Source organism: Chelon labrosus (assembly GCF_963514085.1).
Source record: "Chelon labrosus genome assembly, chromosome: 7".
NCBI classification, from domain to species: domain Eukaryota; kingdom Metazoa; phylum Chordata; class Actinopteri; order Mugiliformes; family Mugilidae; genus Chelon; species Chelon labrosus.
The window spans coordinates 14,416,440-14,432,802 of NC_140343.1; the positions used below are offsets into that span (position 1 = coordinate 14,416,440).

At 42.6% G+C, this 16,363-nt stretch overlaps 1 protein-coding gene across 1 annotated transcript; it reads right to left on the minus strand.

Moving 5' to 3' along the window:
* Positions 1 to 30: 30 nt before the first annotated feature.
* On the minus strand, positions 31 to 14,087 carry shc2 (SHC (Src homology 2 domain containing) transforming protein 2). The gene is made up of 13 exons (XM_084548499.1): positions 13,097 to 14,087; positions 9,977 to 10,047; positions 7,015 to 7,075; positions 6,666 to 6,785; positions 6,255 to 6,308; positions 6,009 to 6,060; positions 5,592 to 5,718; positions 4,703 to 4,883; positions 3,380 to 3,473; positions 2,449 to 2,628; positions 2,013 to 2,359; positions 1,734 to 1,885; positions 31 to 1,636 (listed from the first exon to the last, which is right to left on the minus strand). The coding sequence occupies exons 1-12, from the start codon at positions 13,865 to 13,867 to the stop codon at positions 1,757 to 1,759; spliced, it is 2,187 nt and encodes a 728-aa protein (XP_084404625.1). The 5' UTR covers positions 13,868 to 14,087; the 3' UTR covers positions 31 to 1,636; positions 1,734 to 1,756.
* Between the last annotated feature and the right edge of the window lie 2,276 nt (positions 14,088 to 16,363).

Here is a 16,363-nt window from a genome sequence, read left to right on the forward strand (position 1 = left end):
TTATTGATAAAAAGCCATTACAGTTAATCACAGAAGATTCAAGAAATTCCTGAGAAAGCAAAGGGGGAGATGTTAAAAGAATCATTTGGACCTCACCAAAAGCATTTTTACCTCATTTATCTGTGCAGTTGTGAGGCTGATGCTAAGGTCAGTGGAGGGCCAGATCAGAGATATGTTGCAAAGAGCGTACAACTTGCAAGGGTTAAAGCACTGCAATTTTCCAGTGGGCGAAAAAGTGGGAGGACAAACACACGAGAATTGAAATGTATAAACGTTGATGTGGGATAAGGACAATCAATAATGTGATGCATTTCCCTGAGCCGGGACAAATAAAGGATTTATTTTCAAGTCTAAATCCCCTCTTTAACATCAATCACTGCAGAGGGGCGCCGACTATGGCTTACTTCTAAGAAAAAGAAAACATTTGAGGGCATTCTTCTGATGGACGCACACGAAGACAATCAAGACGGCTAGAAAACAGCATTAATCGGCATTCACCCCAAAGCAAGAGCAGCTTACGATACTGTTCACAAGTATAAGAGCTTAATCATCCTGAAGTTTGTTCATTTATTCATTGGCATAGCAAGAAAACTAGTCTTTCGCAATAGGAGCATAAATGCACATATATACACTCTGACACAAACGCCTGTCAGTGTAGTTATTAAGGCACTGAAGTTTGAGGGGCTGGGGGGGAAACAGGCATGGATATACTGAGTTGTTTGAATGCAGACGTGACAAGAGATGTCTTATTCACCGGAGTACAGTCCGACCAGTAGTGTTCGCAGGCTTATACACGTAACTTCATCAAATTATAAACAGCCCTTACAGACACAACACAAACCACCGATATCTATGGTAAACGTGATCACATTCAAGACAATGTATGTAATGTACGACTGTCTATATGAAGATATAGTGTGCCTGCGTGATTTTTGTTATTTCTTTTTTTTCAAATGAGTTTCGATGCTCGCAATGTCACGTAGAAGGCAAATCAGGCTCGTACTGATTTGTGTTCAGAGTGCATCCTTCTCAGATATGCAGACCTGTGAACAGGTAACAACAGTCTTTACATTCCAGTGAGACAGACATGGATATTCTTGCACTTTGTTGCACTCAATATGGGAGCTGACATCTCTTTTGTTTTTTCACCAGAAGCTCACTGGCAGCTTGTGTTCTGTGATGTCCATTACCGGATGGGTGAAGTACCCATGACTAACTGGTCGTGCAAGTCGCTGATTACTGGAAGCACTTTACTGTAACAGGGAGATTTCTTGACTGTGCATCACATCCTTTTGTGATTTCCTGAGGTCGGGTCCTCTTCCAAACAGTTTTGACCTTGGTTGGTGATCATCCAGCTCTGGAACAGGACACACCGTGCATTCTGGTTGGTTTGTTAGCTTAATAGCTGAATGCTGAGGAGTTTGTGACAGATGAGGGATGTTTTGGTTTTATCCAAGAAGCCGACGGGCTGAGACAGTACAAGGTGATGTCAGATACTTCACTTCCTTAGCAGAAATGTCAGTGGAAAGAAAGTGTCAACGATATATTCTCTCCTCCAGATGAAGCATCCTCTCAGAAAAAAATTATTTTGGATTCAATTTTTATGTGGGTTGCATGGGCACATATGATTTTGGCTCTGAAATATTGAAGAGAAAGACGTAATTAATGTATATTAATAGTGATGCTCACATTTGCAGCAAAATTCTTACGTACAACATACTTTGCGTGCTTACCTTCCCATGCAAGGCCGGGTGACTCACTGTTTCCTCCTGACTACCTGTTTGAGGTGGAGCTCACTTTCTGCTGCCACGATTGGCAACTCATTCTTCAGGTGGTATGAGATAAGGTGGCTTATGCTCTCAAATAACATGTCTTTGGTCCGGACCTTAATGGAGAGAAAACAAGTGTCCTGTCATGTGTGCTGATGTTTGAAAAGAAATAAAGAAATTATCTTAAAAGCTGAAGTCTGTTTTTGGCTTTATATCATCTAATGAGTGGTTAGACAGACTTACCACTCCCTCAGGGTCCACTAGCAGTAAGTGTTTGGGCAGGCCACAGTGCATGCCTGTTAGCACATACTGCCCTGGGTTGGTGGTGCTCTCTCGGACGAGGAAATCTCCGTCTCGGACCAGGAGTTTCTCTGCGTCTCGACGGCTCATCCGGCTGTGATACCACGCCTCCCTACGGAGCTGCTCCTCATTTGGGGCCACCGGAGCTCTGCGTCGCGGAGGGCTGGGCCATTGGTCCTCTAACACCCGAACACCTTCCCAACTGACCTGAGCCCCAGAGCCTCCGGATACGCCGGACCCACCAGCTCCACCACAGGCCTCATGGAGCTTCAGGGCATCCTCAAAGGGTCCTAAGGAAAAGTGTTTCACAAATACAAATGTAGTTATTCTAAATTCAGTACATCTATCAGAACATGTCACATTAAATCTCAAGACTTACTCATGTCAAAGAGGTCCTTTTTGGGACTGTCGGGCACCCTGGCCCCTCTGTGTCCATCAGGACCCTGCGCGAGTGATTCCAGGTTCTCCAGACTCTGGGTGTTGACGTACTGATGCTCCTCATAGTCCCTGCTGCCTGGTGGCTGACCGTCAGCACACAGGTAACCATCTGATGTCAGGCCTGAAGAAGACAGAGGTGCTTGTAACAAATCATTTTTGTGTCTTTATTGGTATAACTGGAGAGAGACGTGGGGTGAGAGGGAGGGGATGACTTGAGGACTATAGTCTCAGTATATGCCAGTATATGAGCACCCCAATAGCTCACCTGGTTGTGTGGGTGCCCCAGCATTGAAACAGTAAATGGTCATAGTGGTTACTTCATCAGTAAAGCATATGTGTCATGCATCATTTTTAGATAACTATGGCATCTAATTTCTATATAAAAATATTTTTTATACTGCAGAACCCAGAGGATACTCATATTAGAGATGAACCATGAAGGATATGTTTTTAATCTGAAAGTCTGTCCTCATTATACATCTCAAGAATCCTAAATCTATTAATGTGTTCATGAGAAGGGGCTAAACACAGAACTTCTGCCTGTGCTAGGGGGTAAATTCATCTCATTCAGGCTGCAAAGTGTACAGATAGCCAGACTTGTAACACAACAACATGGAAAACTCATCCAGGCACACTACCAACAAAAATCCTGTATATAATTATATAGATTTAATTAGTATAAATTATCTCCTTCTTTCATCTCAGCCTTTGCCTGAATTAAAGTAATGCAATCTCCTAAAGCAGCTTACTGGCATTTCAAACAATGAACAGCAAACAATTTCTCCATCAGATAAAGTTGTGTAAAAGGTTATTAGGCCTTTTTTTTTTTTTTTCTAGCTGTTATAGCTGTTTGCTGCCACAAGGTGTCTCACCTGAGCTGCAGGGCGCCTCGGTGTCCCAGTGGAGCTCATAACACAGCTGGCCAGGGGGGTAAGATGCTTGCTCCCTCCTTGCTGGTGAGCCTGTCTGCTAACACACAAACACACCAGAAGAACACACCGTAAATAGGTTTGCGTCTCTGTACCTGGATGGAGAACTCGCAAGCTCTCTCGAGCCTGCATAATGCAGTTTTGAAGCACTCTATTTGAAACATTAGCTACAGCATGTCACCATATTGTACACATGCTGCAAGGAAAGGACAAAGGGTTATTTTCGCCCAAGAAGCCAAAGCTCTTTATGAAATCATATCTGTCTTCGTCAATTATGGGGCAGGCGCATCAGGAGGACCGATATGGGGTATATTTTTGTGCGTTAATTCGATGTAAACAATATGGGGATCGAGCAGCAAAACATATCAGTCACCGGGTTTATGGGGGGAGATGTCAGAGAGCCTGAGTCTGGCTGTCATTCTGTGGTAAGCGTTAATCACACGGCACGTGATAATGGCCAGATGTAAGTTTAATTATATCTGAGATAACATCAGACTGTGATGGAGTACATCATGCTTACATATTAGGGAGCACTGGCTATGTGAAGGATGGTGCTGACAGAAAAGAAGAAGAACTATCAGTACAGCCAAGCGTAAATACAAACCCCAGCTGAAAGCATAGAACTAGCATCTGCAAAATATTCTTAAAAGATCAAATGCGCAATACCATATTGGGAATTACATTATTATCGTGTTAATGTTGATATACCGATAGGCCTACTGCTATAGCTTTTTCTACTTTGTGCAAAGTTTGTTTGTTTAGTTCCATGGTGCCAGTGTAGAAGTTGGGTACCTCCAGTTGATCACAAATCTAAGAGTTGGAAATTCATCCATTAATCTGTTTTAGGTTTTATGGAATTTACTCTAATTTGATCTCTGATTGCTTTGGGAAGTATTGAATACTTTCACCACCTCCTGCCCAGGTGACTGCTTCCTTGTAATGGGACACAGGACAAAAGGTAAGACATGTAATACTGTTGTGAGGTGAGTAAATAACAAAGTGAATGCAAAACTTAATAAAGCGCGCATTAATTCTAAAGCTGATGCAAGATCCAGGAATATCCAGGAGTCCGGTGTATGCAACCAATCCAAGAACTAAATAACATGCAACAAAAAGGCAAGGTACACACAAGAACTGATGAGTTGACTATCAGTACTCTGAGAACTGACTGGGAAACAACACACGGGTGAAACTAATGAGGAAGGAGCCCACAGTCACACAGGTGGGAAGCAAACAAAGACAGGAAGTGAAAAGAAGCGCACTTACCTGAGCTGATGTCTTGCTTTGTGGCTGGGTGTGAATGTGGCCCAGGAGGGCACTACTCTGCCTGAGTCTGGAGTCCACCACTCCCCCGACAGGAGGCTCCTTCCCTGGGATGCTGTTGTAGTAATCGTGCTCAGAGAAGTCCTCATCCTCTCCCCACATGGGCTCTTCTGTCCTCACTGACCTGGAGAGAGAAACAGCATCTGCGTAAGTGAAATGCAGATTATTCTGCAGATATTTATGTTGATAAGTCTCATTTCAATATTCATTTCATAATTATATTGATAATGTTATTAATCACAAGCAAAGGACAGATGGGTTCTCAAATAGATCTGGGCTGATCAAATGGCATCTCCACATCCTAACGGGATCTATATAAATCAAGGAAAGATGTATACAGATCTCTAGAGTTGCTGATGCTGGCAGGAAGAACATTTGAAACCAGAATAGAAAATATTAATAGTCTTGAAGTTCATCTGACATCGCTGAGACAACATCTGATGTTCAGTAATCTATTGGGAAGAAGATCTGTGTATTAACAATATGATGAGATAAAGACAAACTATTACATGTCCTGCCAATAAATAACAATGAAATCGGAGAATTGAGCACTAGATCATGTGCTCCTTCATGTAGGATGCTTATGCTTATACTGTCTGGAATTTGAATGTTCAACCCTAACCCTAACCCTGTGTGGGTTTTCTCCATTAACCGCAATCCAAAAACATGCATGTTAGGTTAATTGGAGAGTCTATCTCATGTATCAAGACATATAGTATAATATATGGCATATGTATGCTGTGAATTATTACGGTGGGGACTGTAACAAAAACTCCTGGGAGGTTTTTCAACTTTGCGAATAAGTTGTTATTTTGACGGGACGTCCTGTTACCTCTCCACAGGCGCCATGGTTTTAGGAGGACTGTGTAGATACTGTTTGAACTGCAGCTCAAAGGCTTGGCCGATGGTACTGATGACACTCTGGGCTAAACCGTCTGAGCACTCCAGGATATGACAAGCTGAAGGAAACAGAAAAGAGACGCAGAGAGTTAAAGACATTCTCACCAGCCGCCACGTTAAGGGTTCATTTTTTTATTGTCCATTAAACCTTGCACCAACATGTGTTAAAATAAAATCTGGCAGATTTTATAATGTCTACTGGTCTGCATGAGTATTTTGTTTCTAAATGGTATGTAGAATAGATATGCTTTTCATTACAAACATCGTTTACTTATGAACAACACATGGGAGCGATGTTTGATGCGGCTTTCGAATGCTAAGGCAGAAAGAGAAGTTTCTGAGTACATACCTCTCTGATTCACTGGGTCTTTGGCCACATACGCAACGTAATCAGGTGTGTCCTGTAGCACACGGGAGAGAAAATTTAATTTGACCAGACATTAGACGTATATAACTAAATCAAAGCCCTCGTTGATTTTTAGGTCATGAGATTGGAAACCAATAAAAGTCAATTGAGTTAGATGCGTGCAGATGGCCAGGATGTCCAATACAACAACAATTTAATGAAGAGTGGGGAGTAAAATGCTGAACTCACTGTGTCTCCCCCAGAGGCAAACGAGATGGACTGCATAGGATGGTGGGCTATCACCTGAAAAAGAGAAGTAGATTATTTTTACTTTATCAATTAATGTGTATATATATAATATGACGTAAATGTAAGAAAAAATGAGCCAAAATTTGATAAAGTAATATTAACCCCCATAATGTATTTTCAGATGAGGTGGATACTTCAGTAAAATTATTTCATAGGTAATTTAACAATTAATGATGCACTTTGATGATAAATCATAAATTCTTCACATATATTATAAATGAAATGTAACCAGATGACAACTTGAAATGCAAAACATTATTGTATACGAGCAGTAGGGATTAACATTTGATTGGGTTATTTCAAATTCACTCTAATCCTAAAGCCGCCTATGGTAATTAAACATCATCTGACCTGTCTCGTGGTAGGGATGAGTAGACCAAGGCCATCTATAGAAATATTGACCGCGATGCTCATGCCTGCAAATCGCAGGTTACTCTTCCCCATGACTGACTGGAGGGCTTTGTTCAGGGCCTGCATAAAAAAAAAAAAAAGATTACAATCATAGAGTTTTGACTTTGGAGAAGGACCTGCACAGAGCAATAGAGCGTTTGCTACATATACTGGCAGTCATAAATGCTGTACTTCCCTCATTTCTACCCATACAGTACTGGAGCAGAGTCCAAAATATTTCAGGTTAAAAATACTATTGATTACTTGTCAAAGGTATAATATATGATAGGATTGTAAATTTAGAACGAACCTTCTTCCTCCAAGCCCCCTTTCCACCTGGCACAGCTTCACACAGCCTGTTGATGGCTTCCCTAATTAGGAAAAAGAAGAAAGGTTACAGGTCAGACTAAAGAGGGACACTGGTCACCAGCTGTTTATTATCTAGAAATCACATGGATGGATCACGTCTGTGTAATGTTCACAAGTGTTTGGTGGCACACGAAACTGCTGATCACAGTAATGGAACAACCTGAGGTTATTCATCAACAGAAGCTTTTTGTTCCCTTCCCCTGGCAAAGGTCACAGGTCGCGGACGCATTAGAGTTCAAAGGTCAAGAAAAATGTTTCCAGCTGGTCTGTTCAAAGCGTACTACTAATCTAGCTTTGCCATTGATGTTCATGGAAGAAGACAACAATGCTGATCATAAGACAATGCTTATATAACTAATAATAAGAAAAACTGAGTATTTGTGAAGTTCCTTTAGGGCATTAGTATTCACATTTATTTTGCAAGGTGCAATTCTCTCCACAGATTTGTTACAACGTTGAAATGAAGCCGCTATAACTCCTGGGAATGGCCGCCTAATGGGCATTTAAAGCCTCCATCCCCTGTGTGTTTCTGATGGAGGGAGTGAGGCATAATGTGGATTTGAGGCTGCAGCTCTCTCTTTCTCTGCCAGGGGACGGTGGGGACAGCAATCAAGAACCCAGCTGCCCCTATCAAGTGGCTCGTAAATATTTAAAAAGCAGCGTCCCGGGCCCCATCTCGAGTAAAGGTCTTCTAAGGGATTTTTGAAAAACACAATGTTGGAATGACTCATGTCGATGAGAGGGCAGAGAAAGGAAGAGGAGGAGGAGGAGGAGGAGGAGGAGAGCGATGGGCTGTTGTTGTTTTTGTCTGCAGTCTTGGTATCTTCGCTGCGATAAAATGCCAGGCCCCATTATCACTAGTGTTGTTGATACTGCGCGACCTGGAGAGCACTGCTGCAGGAAGCACCTTCCTTGAATCCAGGAGCTGAAGTACATTTTTTAATATTCTGCTTAATGTTTTGTTGTGGTCTTCCAGAACTAAATTAAGTTGTGTACAAGTCAGGAAGCTGAAAGAAAGGCCCGTTGTGGGTGGAGGTATGAGCGCTGACTCGACATGCTGCTTTTGAATGCCCTCCAGCTACCGTTCACACAGAGTAAATATCACGTAAACTTTGCTAGACTAGGTCAAATTAAAGGAAGGAATAAAGAAACAAAGGCATCATGCTGTTAGCATCAGGGATAAACTGGCTGACCGCTTTGACCTTACGGCGAATAAACTGCCTCCTAAAAAAGGCCACAGTGAGTTTGACAGAGGGTGAGCGCGCCGAAAACTGACTGTAATGTCAACAACCGCAAGGACCCAAACACAAAAGACATTAATCATCGCTATAACAATCACGGCTAAAGTGATGCCATGCAATCAGCCAGAAGTAGCTTATTCTCTGCACGGTTCCTCCCTTTTCTAACGTCTTGTTTGTTTTGTTTTGAACACCCCTCCCTCCCCCCTCGGCCTCCTCCTCGAGAAGTTACAGCCGCAGACATTATCCAACAGGGCGCGTTCATGGGGGACCACTGCAGCTTTCCACAGTCATTAGCGAACATCATCAATAATAGATCTCCCTCTCTATCACTCCATCTCTTCTGCCTCCCCCCCTCCCGCACTTAAGCCCTGGATGCACGGTGGGCTCAGATTACTGCCGATCGATTGTGGACGAGAGAGAGAGAGGGGAGGGTGAGACACAGAAGAGAAAGAAGGGAGACAGGGAAGGAAGGAGGGAGTCTACGTCTCCCATGAGGTCAGAACCTTGGTGTTGTAGCAATAACATCACATGTTCGGCTTATAACACAAAGAAACTGACATAGTAAGACCCTGAGGTGTAGTTATATATATTGGGACAGTTCGTGCCACTGAACACAGTAGCTCTGTTTGTCTCTTAACAGACACACACACTATATTGTTGACTAATCCAAAACCTTTGGCTTCGACTAATACTTTGTACACCTGGCATTACCATTAGTTGACATTCCTCACTGCAAAATGTTAGATGGGTTTTGATGAAATAAACTACTAGATATCGTTGCTCTTTCTTCATGTTCCCAAAGTGTTTGCCACAGCTACGAGTGTAACTCTGTTTATTATCACCAATAGCTGCATTCACAGGGACCCTGTGTTAGCTTCAGCTTATAGTAGTATTTTGAGACTCATTTTTGGAAACTTTGGCTGAGCTAAATAAGGAAAAGCCTATTAGGTCCCGACATTGTACACTTCAAACATAGCTGTCACCATCTGATACACAACATTACAGCTCCAGGGCTCCCAGAAAAGAAACGACACGACAGCAAACAATAGCGGAAGCAGACGAGAGAAAGAGCAAACAAGGCACGCGGCACAAAAACCACACACATTAACACGTCACAAACGTACTGTATTCTTGTCAAATAAGTCACAATCACCATAAAACAAGTGATCGCAGAGCTGAGCGGCTTCTGGCAGACTGTTTAAGTACTGACAGAGCTGCCTCGCGTCGTCAGACAGGCTGTTCCATTGATTTGTGGCTGATACAGAGAAAGCTGATTGCCCAAATGCAGCAAATGGTATAGTCCAATCTCGTATAAAGCATATTCTGGAGGATCTAATAGAATTTACTGAACCAGTGTAAACAAAGTCACATAACGCCGGAAGCACCAGACCGTTCAAAATTGTATGAAGCTGCCATGATCGTGAAAGTAATCCAAAAATCTCATTAAAGCTCATAAAATTGTATCTCTCCAGTAAAGGAGCAACAGTGGATTTATGTCTAGAGTTTTTAGAGTTTGCTTGTATAGGTCTGGTGAAGCAGTTAAAAGATTTAAGACTTTAGGTCTGAAGGCTGAGTTGGTACGATAGTGCCTGATACTTCAGTTAATACTATGCATCTTGGATGGGATTCCCCTGACTCAACAACACCAGTAGGGATGCTTACCTCGTCACCTGAGTCCGCGTGTTGAAGTCCAGGGAGCGCATTGACTTCAACACCTCAATGCAGCCCATGTACTACAAAGAAAAGCAAATCAAAGAATCATTAAAAAGACCTAGTTCTGCAAAATAACTACAGACAGATAAAGTCAAGATTTTAGTCAGATTGTAGTTTTACAATAACCTTATGTGCAGTAAGAACCATGATTGACTTTCACTGTTTCAAGAACGAAAACAAATAAATGTGATCTTGCAAACTGTCTTTAAACAAAAAATTGTACAATATGTAATCTTCTATTGGTAAACACAACTATTTCCAACAATAATATAGATCAAATCCTCACACAGATCAGAGGTCCCAGCTGAGCAGCTTCCTAATGGCTGTCAGGTTGGGGTGCTAATGGCACCTTGACTAGATTAGCAGCACTAAGAGCTTCAAATCACGTACAAACTGCAGCATCTTAGCCCTTTGGGGGGATGCTAAGGGTGTGAGTGCGTTTGTGCATACAATCGATGCGTGCATGCATGTGAAGGATCGGCCTGTAGTGCTCATTTGCATATCTACAAGGTTTTCATGAAAAGATGTCGAGGTGAGTAATTGTGTTTACCTTCTGTAACGAGTCAGTCAGTCAATAATCGATCCAGGGACAACTACAAACTTGCTGTCATTTTCACATTTGTAGTGTGTAAATTGGTAATAATCTGGTCCCGGATCCGGGTCTATAAAAATCTGTATCTGCTTTTGTCTTCAGTGAGACTACCTTGTGTCTCATAAGACCTCATTTCAAATTCCATACGCTATTTTTATGTATAGTGCAATATTTAAATTAACCCATTAATTAAACGTTTTAGGTCCAACTTGATTTACATTCTATGTATCCCACAATAAGGCTGAGTCAATATCATGTTCAGTGTTGTTTACCAGAGAGAGAGAGAGAGAGAGAGAGAGAGAGAGGGACCTTTGAGTCTGAGAACTTAATAAGCTTTCTAACAAGATTTGGAGATGAGGGAAGTCTTCCATCAGGAAATTTGTCCCTCTTTTTTCCCCTTCCCTCTCTCTGCCAATGCTTCCATTGTCACACACTGATCCGTTGATGCAACCCATCCCCTTTTCTATCATAATATCTGCTCTCTTGTCCTTTTGGCCAAGCCTTGAGCACACAGTTCCTGTGACTACAGGAACTCTCACTTTCCAAGAAACATTCCCCGCAAATTGAATAACACTGGAATCCCTTTTCAAACTCCGTTGTGTCCTGGCTGTCGTCTTTGAGATTAAGCATTGCAGTTTCAGGGTTTATCACTAGAGAAAATGCCTGTGCGTCCATTCATCTATTTTATCCCTGAGGCTTGGACAAAACAAGAATCATGTTGTGTAAAGATGGATGGAGGATTTTTATTTTATTTTTTTCTATTTAAGAGCTGCATGTCCTGTCATGTTTGTCATTTATATTGGGAGTAATTGCCTCTTACTGCAGTTAACTCTGGATCAACAGCAACACACAATCACATTAAATATATTTATAATTCGATGGGAACATACTTTGTACAGTAAGGAAGGGTTATGATGGCTTTCTGGTTTTAATATAGCTCTAAAAATGATGGCTGCTTTGGCAGCTGCAGTGCTTTGGCAGATGGTTGCCGCACTGTCCAGGCGATGGCAGATGCAGACAGAGGGAAAGTGCAAAAGCATTAATAAGGATCATATCTGTGTCCTTCCCACCAGCAGAGGTGTGTGCATCACTGAGAGCAGAGCAGAAACAGAGGGAGAGCTGTTCACAACGGTGCTTAAAAACGGCACAGCGCAGCAGAAATCTACTGTCACTCTGACACTAACACATGCAGTAAGTACTCCTCCCTGCACAGATTCGCCACCAGAGTGCACGCGCAGTTCCTCTTCAGCAGCTGTGAAACGCATTTCAAACATTAGCTCGCACAGGTCATCTAAAATTAGAGCAGCGCGCTTTCAGATGACAACAATAAGCTGTTAAAAGCTTGGTCTGATCATTAACCGAGGTATCAATCACATATGAGAGGAGCACTTGTTCTTGAATCTTGGAAAGCCCTGCACGGCGTTGAGGGCTTATGTGTGCTCAACATTCGTATCCCTCTCGCACTGATCCAACCATCCTCTTCCACGTCACATGATTCCAATGACTGTGATTAAACTTAATTGAATATAGGAATGAATGGTGCCTCTGTAATGCCATTAGGAAGCGGGCTTGGGCCCCAGACTGCACTAATCAAGAGCCATGTCATTAGTTTGAGGAGGAGGAGGAGGAGGAGGAGGAGGAGGAGAGAACGGAGGGCCAGAGGGGAACAGTCATGGGGGATGTCTAAAGGGAGATCATTGACTTTGACGTCAAGCAGTCTGCTTCGGATGGTAACCCCTTGTAAACGCAAATGAAGATATCTCTTCAGATCACAGAATGTTCCATTTCACTGTTTAACCATTTTACTTTCTTTAAGTTCAATAAAAAACATGTTTGATAAACATTTAAAAGCTTAATTGGAGCATTCTTCAACAATGCTAACTATGATAAACATTTGTATTCATACGCAGAGTAACTGTACGTCACGACTGATCATTTGCTGCACACATGAATGTAAACAATCCCGAAACCATACAGCGAGCACCACTCCCTCATGCTTACAATCGCATAGGTTTCACGCTCTATAAATGCACTAGTATTTGTTTAAACTGTGGCACAGTGCATGCTACCCTCAGTAAACAGCGCCGCCGAACAACAATCCTTTGTACGTATAATTTCATTGTTTATCTCTCTCCGCCCTGACGCTTGTGTGTGTGCGATCCTGACGCAGTCCACCAACCAGCCACACCAAGCCACCTATCTGGATTAAATTATGTATTCCCCAGCCACAGCCACATGAGCTGCATAACAAACTGCCTGCTAGAGAGGTGTCCTTTTGTTTCACACCCAGATAGAGAAACCTTTAAATGCACTCATTAATATTCTGCGGTTCTCCGGTTCCTGTGTAAAGACACTTGGTAAATAATGAACAACAGAAAAAAGTTATTTCTTTTTGTGCAGAAAGGAATCTTGAATTAACTGCATGTTTTACGTCCTTTAACATTCATAAACAGAATGCATCACAGAAGGTGACTCACCCTGACAATATAAGAGGCTCCTTGTCCTGCAATCTTCTTGTCAGGGTGCAGCCAGCCTTGAGAGGGTTTGTGGATGAAGCTGCCCTTCTGGTTGAAGTCCTCTCCCCCCAGCCACATGACTTCACCCCTTGTTCTGCGGTTCATTCCTGATCTGGAGCCGCTGGAACCACCGGAGCTCATCATGACCTCTGTGGCCCCAAATCCGTGCAGCGCTGAACTGGAAGAATTTGCCGCTGCCACTGCTCGTTGCCCCCGAATAGCCTGCAGGGAACATGGGGTTACACACACAGGGTCACAGGAGTTAAGCACTGCTGCTAGGCTTGCCACCGGGCCACTGGCTGAGGTCGCACTGGGCCTGTGTGATGATGAAGAAGAGGAGACGGAGGCCTGGGAAGGAGCTGTTGCCGCCTTGCCCGAGTCCTTGCTAGAGCCGGAGCTGGAGCTGGAGCTGGAGTTGGACGGGCTCCGGCTGAGCAGAGAGTTGGAGAACTTCCACTGGGGCATCTTTGGGATGAGCATGCAGAAGGTTGTGGTGCCATCCTGCTCTCCATCCAAACAAGGGGAGTCAGCCAGGGCTGCAGCCCCAGCAGAGGAGGAGGACCTGGCATTGGGATCCAGAGGAGGCAAGGGAGGCAGAGGAAGGCTCGGGGTGGAGGAGGGGACCACTGAGGTGGCCACAACTTTGCCGGTCATGGCTAAACTCTGCATCAGGTCGTCAGAAGAGGTCACAGACTCGTTGCGAAAGCGGCCATACTTTGGCTTAAGGAGCATGCCCGGAGGAGCCGCCTGAAGCAGGAGCTGAGAGGGGGGATAACTGCCACAGGATGCAGGGGAGAGGGGAAAAGGGGAAGGGGAGGGGGAAAGGTGTAGTGGAAGTGGAGGAGAAAAATAGAGAGAAAATCTTCCGGGCGGAGTCCTATATCCTTGTCAAAGTCAACTGAACGCTGTCTGGTCCTCTCCCGTTCACACACAAGCACTGTCCCACGCTCATGCCGCTCCGCTCTCTGTCTGTGCCGGCCTGCTTCCTTTCACTGCCTTAGGCAAGCTCTCTCTCCCCCCTCTCTCTCTCTCTCTCTCTCTCCCTCTCCTCTCCTCTCCTCTCCTCTCCTCTCTCTCTCTCTCTCTCTCTCCTTGGATGATGTCATTGGACTATTAGCCCTGCCCTGCCCAGCTGCTCTCAGACTGTATTAGCTTAAATACATCTGCCTGAACCACCCAGAAACACACTCGCACTGCAGAGCACCTGTATTTCTGCATAAAGGAAATTCAGAACATCTGTGGCAGTGTACGATCATTTTGGCAAAATATAAAATGCTGCCAGTGCTGTTGGTAGATTAGGTTACATTGCATTTATAAGAATGTAAATATTGTATTTAAAATTACATCTTCTATTTTTTGTATACTGTTAACATAACAAAAAAGATAAAAACACGTAGAACACATGTAGAATATGAAATTACTATTTGGTTCCAACAAACACTGAACCTGACATAAAGTGGATGGCATGGATATGTATTTAGATCTCTGCTATCAGTGTATTTTGTGTTTTTATAAATCTGTTTTTGCATATTTGTCTAATTACATGAAGTACATTAATTAGAAATTGTACTAAAGCAAATACGATTCATCGCTATATGCTATATCGATGAACACTCACTTCCCTGTTCATTAGGTACACCGTTGAAAACAAATGTATTCTAATATAACAGTCCGGCACTAGATCTTACTTTCATGAAGCTTATGGTATTCAGCATTTGTTTTAAATCACTGAAAGAGCTACTGATTAACTTTTATTTTGGAGGCTGTAGTTTGTAATACTTTTGAATTGTATTGTGTTGTATCAACACATGTTTCTAGCTTTTTTAGTCACTGGGCTAAGATAAATAACAGAAATACTTTAGTCTTTCATTCAATTCAGTTTAACGGCACCACACACTACATCCTGTACATGTTTTAACATGAACTAAACAATACAGCAGTTATGAATGAAGATTTAGTGCAGGACTGCTATATTAGAGTGCATTCGTTTTCACTAGCATACCTAATGGTTTGGCCACCAGGTGCGCAAATTAGAATTATTAAGAAATTATTGTGAACGAACATGAGCAAATATCAGAATGAGGCTCATCCAATTAGCTAAAGTGAATTTTGGATCAGTCAATGAGTGTATGTATGTGTGTGTGTAATTCCATTTGTCCTGGTTAGACAACAACTTAACAAAGGAAACAATGCAGCCACACTCATCAGGGAGTACGTGTCTGAAAACATCCTCCCCGTCCCATCTGCCTGAATTCTCTTGCCATCTTCACTCCCACCCACTTCCCAAGAGAGCAATCAGCCATCTCAGCATGATCCTTTTAGCTCCTCACTTGCACCCTCCCTCGAGTATTTCCTTGTAACCCATCAAATTACGTCCACTGTCTTTTCTGTTTCTCTCCGGCTGTACAGTTGTGTCTTTCACAAAGGTAAAATCAGGTACAGGAAATAGGATTGTCATGGAAAGTGGATTAACTTTTTTTTGTTGTTGTTGTTATTTTGGGCAAAGCATGCACACAGGTAAGAGTAAAAAAAAAAAAAAAGACTTAAATTCAAAATAGACGGAAGAGTTAATGTCCAAAAACAAGCATCTGCAAATACGCATATTGTGAAATTACCCAGTAGTCTGTTAAGCAAACACTGCGGTAATGTACTGACTAAGTACTTTCACCTATACATAAAAAGAAAAGCTCATTGTGTTCCTGTCAAATAAGGCAAATTGTGCCATTTCAAACTAGTCATTAGTGCCATAATTAGTTAGGAAAGCCGTGTAATAGGTTTTCTTTGCAACAAAATGTGACTCTAGAACAGTAAGCAAAATATTACACAATTTATTCAGAATATACAATAGAATGTAATAGAATATAATAGAATATATATATATATATATACCGTACATACAAATCATCTACTACAGACACATTTGCAAGTTGAAAAAAGTGCATCAGTGACAGGAAACTTACCTAGGTCAGGCTCTGATGAATAAGGAGATGAAGGTAATATCCAGTGCAGGGAACTTTTAGTTACATTTGACAATGATAAAGCGACGCAGAAGCAGAACTATACTGTTCCACCAGTTTGCCAGATTACAATAAAACACTAAACCTCCATCAGAAATGCTTTGACAGCACCGCTGCCACCCCACCTTCCTCCTAACAGCCAATCCCTTCTTGTTTGTTTGCCTCAGAGTATAAAAAGTTACTGATAAACCAGATGTAATCGATGCATGTT

Excerpts from the sequence above, each read along its gene's own strand:
- shc2 (XM_084548499.1), bottom strand. The coding sequence starts at position 13,867 with ATGCTCCTTAAGCCAAAGTATGGCCGCTTTCGCAACGAGTCTGTGACC. Across the intron at positions 2,629-3,379 it reads CGAGGCGCCCTGCAGCTCAG|GCCTGACATCAGATGGTTAC; the intron begins GTGAGACACCTT and ends TGTCTTCTTCAG. Across the intron at positions 1,886-2,012 it reads TAGTGGACCCTGAGGGAGTG|GTCCGGACCAAAGACATGTT; the intron begins GTAAGTCTGTCT and ends CTCTCCATTAAG.